This window comes from Helicoverpa zea, chromosome 11 (assembly GCF_022581195.2).
Source record: "Helicoverpa zea isolate HzStark_Cry1AcR chromosome 11, ilHelZeax1.1, whole genome shotgun sequence".
NCBI classification, from domain to species: Eukaryota; Metazoa; Arthropoda; class Insecta; order Lepidoptera; family Noctuidae; genus Helicoverpa; species Helicoverpa zea.
This window is the reverse complement of record NC_061462.1, coordinates 12964663-12974497: the sequence shown is the minus strand read 5'-3', so window position 1 is coordinate 12974497 and position 9835 is coordinate 12964663. Positions and strand designations below refer to the sequence as shown.

The window sequence follows — 9835 nt, the reverse complement described above, 5'->3', positions numbered from 1 at the left end:
TTTCATAAATAAAATAAAAAAAAACAATTTGTAGACAATTATAAGATCTACAACTGTGGCTGATGTGTTTTTTTGATAAAACTTATTTTTTGAAAAAAAAAACCTCATATTTTTACTTTTGACCTCGAATAAGTTTTGACACACACATGAGATCTTCTTCCTCCTGCCCTGTTCCCAATTTAATTAGAGGTCGGTGCAATACCTATGTCATTCTCTTCCATCTCCCCTGTCACCACTGACACTCACTCCCTTCCTATCCTATTCATGTCATCTTTCAGGCAATCCATCCATCTTTTCTTAGGTCTTTCTCTCCATCCATTCTTACTTAGCACACACTTTGTTGCATTATCATCCCTCCACATTACATGCCCATACCACGACAATCTTCTACTTCTCATCTTTTCTGTAACTGGCGCTACTTTCAGACTTCCTCTAATGCAGTGGTTCTTAACCGGTGGTCCGCGGACCACTGGTGGTCCCTGGAGGCATTCCAACGTTGCTATACGTTATCTAACTTTATTTTTATCGACTTATCTTATTTTCGCAACATTTTACGTAATTTTGGTTTTGAGTCTTAAAAAATAATTGAAATTTCGCGCTCGCTGCGCTCGCGTATTCAGAAACTATATGCCCTTATTTTTGCATTTGTCAACAAACAAAAAGTTAAGTACGTTTGGGCTAAATTTTACGTAATATTTCGCTCAAAATTTCGCGCTCGGTTCGCTCGCGCATTTGGAAACTACATGGGCGTTTGTTTATCTTTCTTTGCATTTGCTTATCTACAACTGCCGACATGAGTTTAGCTTTGAGTAGTACCTACTGAACCAAAAATTCTGAAATTAGTAAAGAGAATGCAGTCACAAAAATCTCATTAAATAATAAAGAAATGAGTGCTAATTATAAAGTATGCTTGTATTCTTTATCAAAGAACTCTCAATTTAGGTAAACCGATGGGGTGGTCCCCGGCAAGACAAACTTTAGTTAAAATGGTTCCTCATGTCAAAAAGGTTAAGAACCACTGCTCTAATGTAATCATTCCTCACTTTATCCATTCTTGTAACACCACACTTCCATCTCAGCATTCTCATTTCTGCTACATGCACTCTCTTCTCATCCCTCTTTTTCAATGCCCAACACTCCGATCCATACAGGACGACAGGGGCCCGATTCTCCTAATTTTACTTAAGCGATATACGATTCACATTCGACTGAGATCCAATCCCGATTGAAGCGTATGTGGCATTCCGCTATATTTTTTCTTTAAAATAAACATTTTTATCCTTTTCTGTCATTCAATAATGAATCATTTTGTCTGCAAATGATTTACGGTTGCAATATGATTGTAGAGCCAACTACTGTATAGACCAATATCACTAAAATAGCAGACCAACCGCAAACCAACGAATGTCGTTGGATACGATTGGTCTTGTATTAGTAGCAGAATGCCCGATGGTTAAAACTGCTATTGCGATCATATTGCGATTCAATTTCTTTTCGATTAGGATTAAATAATGTTAAATGTTAATAGCGGAATGCCACATACGTTTCAATCGTAATCGAGTCGGGATTGGATCGCAGTCGAACGTGAATCGTATCTTGCTTAAGTAAAATTAGGAGAATCGGGCCCCTGGTCTTATGACGGATTTGTAAATTTTGCCCTTCAATTGTGCACACATGAGATTGATGGGGACTTTTAATATTTTATTTGAAATAGGTAGTAAACCCAAGCTCTCCACCACAATTTGGCTTTCCGGAAATTATTGTTATTTCAAATGTCTACAGATTTTGACCAGGCCTATTAAACCTAGTTAAAGGGAAGTTTTGGAAGCAAGCTGCGGACTGCACCGACTGATGGGGCTCCATTTTTTTTATTTTCCCAAGGCCTTTGCTTACCTAGGTACGCCACTGTGCTGCCGTCAATCAGGTCCCGCAGAAGAACCACTGATTTTTTACACATTTTGTCTTTTTTTTTTTAAACAAGAACAACAGAACAAACTAACAATTTGAAGTTCCAATGTTTATTATCCTATTCCCGAAGTTGGGTAACTCAATAAAACAATTATTTTTATCACATAATTGTTGCTATTTATTAAATTATACCATCTAAAGTTCGCGTTAACACTTGATTAAGTTAGCTTGTATGCAGTAGGCTAGTACTTGGGTGCGGGAGACTCCTCCTTCGAGTAGTCTCTGATGGGCGAGTAGAACTGAAACAAGCAACAAGTTCATTGTGACAGTGCAGAATGTGCGTACACTGCTGACTGGTCCTGGTGACATCACAGGACAATACTTTTATTCCAAGCACAGGAAGTTATTTAATGTACTGATAATTCTTATTTAAAATATATATTTTATATTTATTATGGAAATAAAAATAAGTCGTTATATATTTTTTTAAATATAAATGTAAAATATATGTTTAAAAATAAATAAATGGAAATAAAAATAAGTCGTTTTATGTAAAAAAAGCAAAATCGTCATTTTGATGGTTACGATAATATACGTAGGAGGTGTCGAAATTATAGCACTTTTAATGTTTTGGGACTACTGTGCGCACCCTGAATAAATAGGAATATTGATAAACAAGCTATATAGTAGTGAAAGAATTTTCAATTGCCTTTCATTGTTCTCATTGCCATTCATAAAACTATTTTCAATATGACAAAAAATTAAAGTAAACCTCTGTCCTGTGAGCTGTATGTCACCATCCTGCATGCCCTATAATCACCACCGTCACCTAGATCCCGCTCCCCGCATGGACCAGGGGAGTTTCTTTAACAAGCTTGCCAAGCTCTTTATAGACTGATTAACAAATGGTACAACTTATCCCAGAACAGGAAGTACTTCTCTGAGTTGCAGGTGGAACTGTGACTACCAGTTGACTAGCACACATGAAACTGGACAACTTGCATACCTTGTACTGCTTGGCCCTGTATTCTTCCCAGGGCTCAGGGTTGGTCTTCTTATTCCAGGAGACATCAGGGTTGCGTGTGGCCAACCTGCCGATGTAGAACACTGCCCCTGCGCACCCAATGCCCACACACACGTACAATGGGATCAGCTGGAGACAGGTATTCAATTGTTAGCCCAGATAGAACTGCTATGCAGTAAAGCTACTACTCTAACTATTGTACATTGTTGAAATAATTTTACAAATAAGACTCTAGTATCTGATAACAGGTTTCTTTAGTTAGTTAGACTCTGTATAGTCACAGAACACTACACAGTGCTGGTTGTGAGCTTCTTCTAAAATTCTAAACCAAGTTGTCTACTGTGCAGCCCAAAACTTGTCTTTACACTAAAACAATATGTCTATCCTACCTAAAACATACAAAAAATCAACAAATCTCAGTCAGTGGGACATCTAAGCGGCAGTTGAAGATCTCATGAAAGCCATGTTCTGTCCAACAGTATTTTGTAGTTTAAATCAATATTTAGAAACTGTCATTATTTTATTTATACTATAATTATAGCGACTTGGTAATCTAATCTGGATTCTAATATATTTTTCCATTGATAGAGTGATAAAATAAATCTAAGTTGCAGCTGCTCAATGCTGGCAAGGCAACATCCCATATATAAGAAAATGTTCACATGCCTCTGATAAAAGGCATACATTTGTAGTTTTTACAGTTTCGGTACTCGAGCTCTACCCTACTGCAACGTTCAGCACTCAGATTAGATTTTACAAATGGCAGCCAATGGGTATTTGATAGCCCTTTATTTTATACTATCACATATTTTCAAGAAGTACCGACAAGACTACACAAATTTATTTATTCAAGAACGTAATCAACAACAATGAGAATTAAAATACACGGTTGATAACATAAACGTAAGAGGTTAATTATGTAATGTAAGAACTGTAAAGACGAGAAGTAACGTTGATCAACAAAGAATCGTGTAACTTACGGCCTTGTGCTTCTTCAAGCTTTCAATTGATAAACCTTGCATTTTGGTAACTTTATATTAAAGAAATCACAATAATACGCCCAAAAGGCTGAAATACAAGCAAGTATACTCTGGTGCAGTGCAGTCAGGCCCTTTTTCAATAGCGATTTTATTTCTTGCTGAAAATCTGACAATGACATTAGTAAGTTAGTCGGTCAATTTAGTATTTTTTATAAGTAGATAGTCGATTCATTAGTCAAATATTTTTTTAACAACACTTAAATTAACACGATATACAACGATAATTTACACTATAGTTAAAAAATACTAAAAGCGATTTAAATTAAAATTTATAAAGTGTCATCCCGCGATTCAAAACCGACTCTTTCTTACGTTAGGTACCCCTTAGACGAACGACCAATTAAATTGCGCAAAACCATGCATGTAGCTTATTCTGTTTTTTTTTTCTATTGGCAATATTGCTAAAAAATAACAAAATTAAAATAAAAAAAATAACATTGCACAGAGAAGAAATAGGTACTACTTGTGACTGTTTGACAACTGCAAAGATTTAATTTTATAGAAATAACCTAATTTTAATGTTTCGGTGCTATCCTAGTGAAAAAAATACCTATTACCATCGAAAGCTGGAATAACGCTTTCAAAATGAGCTTTTTATTGTAAGTAATCTGAGGTTGCAGTGAATAAGTCATGTGTGTGTCTATTTATAACTAAATGTCTTCCGTTGTACTGCGCTGACGTCTTGTTTACCTTCATGGTGCAGTTACAAAATGGATCATTTATTCGTTGCGCTTACGGCGCTAGTATTAGGCGTCGTGACCATAAGAGGTGCCGGGGGGCATTACCTACGAGGCGCAGCTTGCTGCATGACCCCTATATTATATTGTAGTCTTTGTGCTAACAATGACTAACAATGCAGCATAAATTTGGTCTGTTTACCGCAAGACAATCGGTGACTATCCTGTTGCAGTGGGAGTCGTTCCAACAAGACTTTCAAACCGAAGAAGAACATACCGGAAGGCACGCACCAGTACGACTTGATGCGGCACGCGGCGGCCACGCTGGGCTCCGGCAACCTGCGCCTGGCCGTCATGCTGCCGGAGGGCGAGGACCTCAACGAGTGGGTGGCCGTCAACAGTTAGTACCACCTACTGTGTTCACTTTGATTACGCTAATGATGAATATCAAGTGGAACAACGCATTTCAGACAGAATTGTATTTTGTGTCTCCAAGGGACCCAGTTTAGACTTTAATAATAAATGATAAAAGTGGTGGTGGCCTAGTGGGAAACAAACCAACCTCTCAAGTATGAGTGTGCAGGTTTGATTCCAGGTCAGGCAAGTACCCTTGCAACTTTTCTAAGTATATCTTAGACACCAATGACTGTGTTTTCGATGGCACGTTAAACTGTAGGTTCCGGCTGTTATTGAACATCCTTGGCAGTCGTTAGGGGTAGTCAGAAGCCAGTAAGTCTGACACCATTCTAACCAAGGGGTTATGGGTTGCCCGGGTAACTGGGTTGAAGAGGTCAGATAGGGAGGCTGGAAGCGGACCCCAACATAGTTACATAGTTGGGTAAAAGTCTTGGAGGATGATGACATGACAACAGCCACATGATGCCCTCATCTACACTAGAGCTGAGCCTTGTACTCCTAATAAGTAACAACTGGTAGGTCATAATGCAGGAAATACCCGTATCAATTTAAAATATCAAATATTTACCAGCTACCTTAGTCATTATTTTTAGGAGTGCTGGTACACAGCTCAGCTCCAGTGTAGATGAGCATCATGTGGCTGTTGTCATGACATTGTAGTAAGGCTAGGAATGTTGTGACAGTAAGTCCTGGAGGGCTGACGTGGGAGGTGGGATATGATGTGAGTGCACTGTCTCTGTGGTGTCAACATAACGTGGTGCACAGTGCCGCGGGCGGCTGACTCACGCGCGCCGCTCGCGCCGCTATCGAGCCAACTTCCTCTACTGTTTCCTTTCCATGTTATATGACTAAATGTCTATTGTTGCAAGGAAAACAATACATTTATTTGAATGACATACAATACAAGTAGATGAACTTACATAGATATGTTTAGCCCTGACCATGAATATAACTCCATAGGTAGATTAACTTTATTTAAATGCTGCTATGTTCACATTCATCACTAAAACTTATTTGAGAGTTTAATTATGTGTAGTTCTGCATTTATAAATACACAATAGACTTTCGCACATTGGTGAATATTCCTTCAGTAATAAAAATGAATAATTGAAAAACATCATACTGCTATTGGTGATTGAACTCACCTCCCAATGAACTATGTCATGCACCTGGACACAGTATCCTTACACAATGCTAGGATTCAATCTATCCATGATACAACAATAACTCACTGACTCCCTACAGCTGTTACTCCATAGGGACCAGACAAGACTATATCCAAATTGGAAACCATATGGAAGAATTATATTCTACTGATTATCTTTTATTAAAAGATGATCAATGATAATAATTAGTGACGGTTGTGCATGTGTGCAGCGGTGGACTTCTTCAACCAGATCAACATGCTGTACGGCACCATCACGGAGTTCTGCACGGAGGACTCGTGCGCCGTGATGTCGGCGGGGCCCAAGTACGAGTACCACTGGGCTGACGGACACACCGTCAAGAAGCCCATCAAGTGCTCCGCGCCCAAGTACATCGACTACCTCATGACGTGGGCGCAGGACCAGCTCGACGACGAGACACTCTTCCCCTCCAAGATAGGTACGACTCCGTCTAGTTCAGTCTTTCCCAAAGTGGGCGATAACGCCCCCTTGTGGGCGCTGCAGGTCTCAAGGGGGGCGGTAAGAGACCCAGAAAGAAAATGGGGGCGTTGTGTAGCGGCCTGGCGGGTCATTTGTAATTTTATTTACTCTCAACAACAACTTGTGAACATCAACTAATATGAATTCAAAGATTGCTCAAACTCGGAAAATTGGAGCGCCGAAGAAACAAAGACATACAGCTGACTGTCGATCCCGTCAGGGTTTCTTTTAATTTGTGTTTAATTCCGCGTTAAATTTGAGAAATTCTCGAACAAACACTACTTTTATGTCCCAACTTAGTCCCAAAACGGTACTATTAAGTCCCAAAATTTTAATACATAGGAGCCAACACCAACAAAGAGTTATGTACGTTTGGGCTACATTTTAATTAATTTTGGTTTTGAATTCTAAAATATAACAAAAATTTTCACGCTCGCTTCGCTCGCGCTATCAGAAGCTATGTTCCCGTGTTTTTGCATTCACCAACCAGCAATAACTTATGTACGATTGAGCTACATTTTACGTAATTTTTTAAGACTTGTTATCTATAAAAAAAAAATTTGCGCTCGCTTCGCTCGCGCTTTCGGTAACTACATAATGTGTCTGTTTTTCGTATGGGTTTGAATTGCAGTTAGAGGGCGCCATAGAAATCTTGCCCAGGGCGCTGGTAGAGTTAAAAAAGGCACTGAATCCATCATCTGTGAAAATTTCAACTCTCTAACTACCACGGTTCCTGAGATACCGCCTGGTGACAGACGGACGGACGCACGGAGGGACAGAGGAGCGAAAACAATAGGGTCCCGTTTTACTCCTTGGATAAGGAACCCTAAAAAATGGGGGCGCTAAAAAAATATTTATTCTCAAAGTGGGCATTAGACAAAATAAGTTTGGGAACCACTGGTCTAGTTGTTCAATATTACACACTCGCCGCTTCCTCGGGGATTCACCCGCATCCCATGGGAGCTGCTGTCCGTACCGGGATAAAATGTAGCTTATGTCACTCGGAAACAATGTACCTTTTCCAATAGTGAAGGAATTTCTCAAATCGATCCAGTATCTTCTGTGCCTATAGTTAGGGTACAAACAAAAATGTTTTTCTCTTTAGAATAGAAGTATAGATTATAATACTTTGTCTTACTGTGATATAATCTAAGAAGTATATAAGTCTTGTACTGTCTGTGATATAGTTATGTACCTATCACGTATCACAAAAATAAGAGATAGACAAAATAGACATCGTTTAACAAGTATGTACATAACAAACTATCGTCACTAGACAGATCATAGACGGGGACTGCTAAGTGAGTAGGTAGGTACAGACTGCGCCAGGCCGGCAGTCAGCACTCGTGTGACAGTGTGTCTGCTCTTGCAGGAGTGCCGTTCCCCAAGAACTTCCTGGCGATGGCGAAGACGATCCTGAAGCGGCTGTTCCGCGTGTACGCGCACATCTACCACCAGCACTTCCCCGAGGTGGTGCAGCTCGGCGAGGAGGCGCACCTCAACACCTCGTTCAAGCACTTCATCTTCTTCGTGCAGGTGACACTCTCCTGTGTAACGAGTTAGATTTGCAGCTGTGAATAAAAGTACTACAATAGTAGTTAAAGGCTAACTGTCTTCATGGATGTACTACTGTTGTAAGGTTGTATTGACTATTGTTATTTACTTGCAGGAATTCAACCTGATCGAGCGACGGGAGCTGGCGCCGCTGCAGGAACTCATCGAGAAACTCACCGCCAAGGAGGCGCGATGAGTCCCCCCCCCTCCCCGCCACCACCCGCCGGCACACACACACACACACACACACACTCCGGCCCCACGCGAACTCACGAGTATTCCGAGTAGATAACTTTTAAAATGCCTCCGCCCTAAGGTTTGGCGGGTGCTTGGCACGATAACTATACTTTAAATTAATTTTGTTTACCTAAGTAATGTTTATGCTATTTACGTTATACTAGTAAAGTAAGCGTAAATCGTAAAAAACGACAAGTCTAACATTATAACTCGTGCAACTCGAACATACTGGTGTTAAATAATTAAAGTAAATATACATCTATACTAATATATTGAGGAGGAATCGTTTCTTGTATCCTACAGGCTACTGTTGAACCCATTTGAGTAAATAAAATCACAAAATTATTCACTGGTGCTAGCTAGACTATTCCCGAGTGACATAGGCTATATTATAGGGAACAGGAAGAGGATCTTGCGAGATTCGGATGAACCCGCGACAAAATAGCTAGTATATAATAATAGTTTTATCGGTCCAGTAGCCTTTAGAGTGCAAACAAGAAATGTTTTGTCTTTAATATGTTGGTGTAAAGGATACTATCTAATTAGCGTACAGCGGACGGCTCATGTAGACATTGCTCTCTTGGAAGCTGAGCGGGCAATGTGGGCACGAGTGGCGTCGCCCTGGAGCCGCCAGCACTGACCCGCGGCTACAGAGACCAGAGGACGGCCTTCCTATCAATAAGTTTATATATAGATGCAATTTATCTTTGGAAAATATTTAGATTTGATACATGAAGTATAATGGTATATTTAGGTAGCAGCGGCGACTGTCGCCGTGACGATGTCCCACTATGTGATGTGCTATTCGCTAAGTTATTTATTATTTGATGATTGACGACAGTCTAAGAGTATTTATTAGATTAAATCTTTATTTCGGATGTCTCATGTGTATTTATGGTTTAATGCAATTATAATCTCTTGTAGCATTAATATTAGTGGTGTAGATATATTTTGTGCATTTAATATATTTTGATTTCGTGTTCAATCATATCGATCTATGTTGCGACTGAAAAGTGATGTATTTAATTTAAAATTAGACAATTTCTGAATAAAACATTAAGTTTTCTTAATATTTGTTGTTTATTATTGTCCATTTTATATATTACCAGCGACCCGCTCCGACTTCGCACGGGTACAATGTCGATATTAAATACTCTAAATCCCTACTAATATTATAAATGCGAAAGTAACTCTGTCTGTCTGTTACGCTTTCACGTCTAAACCACTGAACTGATTTTAATATTTGGTACAGAGATAGAGTTGACCTTGAGAAAGAACATAGGATAGTTTGTGTCCCGGACTTTTGAAGAGTTCTCTTGGAAACGCGATATA

General features: G+C 39.4%; 2 protein-coding genes across 3 annotated transcripts; one reads left to right on the top strand and one right to left on the bottom strand.

Annotated features, from left to right (window-relative positions):
• Window positions 1-2062: 2062 nt before the first annotated feature.
• LOC124634341 (cytochrome c oxidase subunit NDUFA4-like) lies at window positions 2063-4079 on the bottom strand. Its single transcript, XM_047169888.1, has 3 exons — window positions 3913-4079; window positions 2915-3061; window positions 2063-2207 (listed from the first exon to the last, which is right to left on the bottom strand). Exons 1-3 carry the CDS (start codon window positions 3952-3954, stop codon window positions 2151-2153), a joined length of 246 nt encoding a protein of 81 aa, XP_047025844.1. The 5' UTR covers window positions 3955-4079; the 3' UTR covers window positions 2063-2150.
• A 323-nt stretch (window positions 4080-4402) lies between these two features.
• Window positions 4403-9573, top strand: LOC124634340 (MOB kinase activator-like 1). Of its 2 annotated transcripts, none has more exons than XM_047169887.1 (5): window positions 4403-4571; window positions 4883-5049; window positions 6444-6671; window positions 8085-8295; window positions 8382-9573. In XM_047169887.1, the coding sequence occupies exons 1-4, from the start codon at window positions 4558-4560 to the stop codon at window positions 8273-8275; spliced, it is 600 nt and encodes a 199-aa protein (XP_047025843.1). In that variant the 5' UTR covers window positions 4403-4557; the 3' UTR covers window positions 8276-8295; window positions 8382-9573. The 2 variants fall into 2 exon arrangements, with proteins under 2 accessions (XP_047025843.1, XP_047025842.1); XM_047169886.1 differs by having other exon boundaries at window positions 4404-4571; window positions 8085-8248.
• Window positions 9574-9835: the final 262 nt, after the last annotated feature.

Bases quoted from the DNA above. Each gene is read 5' to 3' on its own strand.
- LOC124634340 (XM_047169886.1), top strand. The intron at 5,050-6,443 runs GTTAGTACCACC...GCATGTGTGCAG, and splicing joins CGAGTGGGTGGCCGTCAACA to CGGTGGACTTCTTCAACCAG. The intron at 6,672-8,084 runs GTACGACTCCGT...CTGCTCTTGCAG, and splicing joins ACTCTTCCCCTCCAAGATAG to GAGTGCCGTTCCCCAAGAAC.
- LOC124634341 (XM_047169888.1), bottom strand. From the start codon at position 3,954: ATGCAAGGTTTATCAATTGAAAGCTTGAAGAAGCACAAGGCC. The intron at 3,062-3,912 runs GTAAGTTACACG...ACCTGTCTCCAG, and splicing joins GCTTGAAGAAGCACAAGGCC to CTGATCCCATTGTACGTGTG. The intron at 2,208-2,914 runs GTATGCAAGTTG...TGCTTGTTTCAG, and splicing joins ACAGGGCCAAGCAGTACAAG to TTCTACTCGCCCATCAGAGA.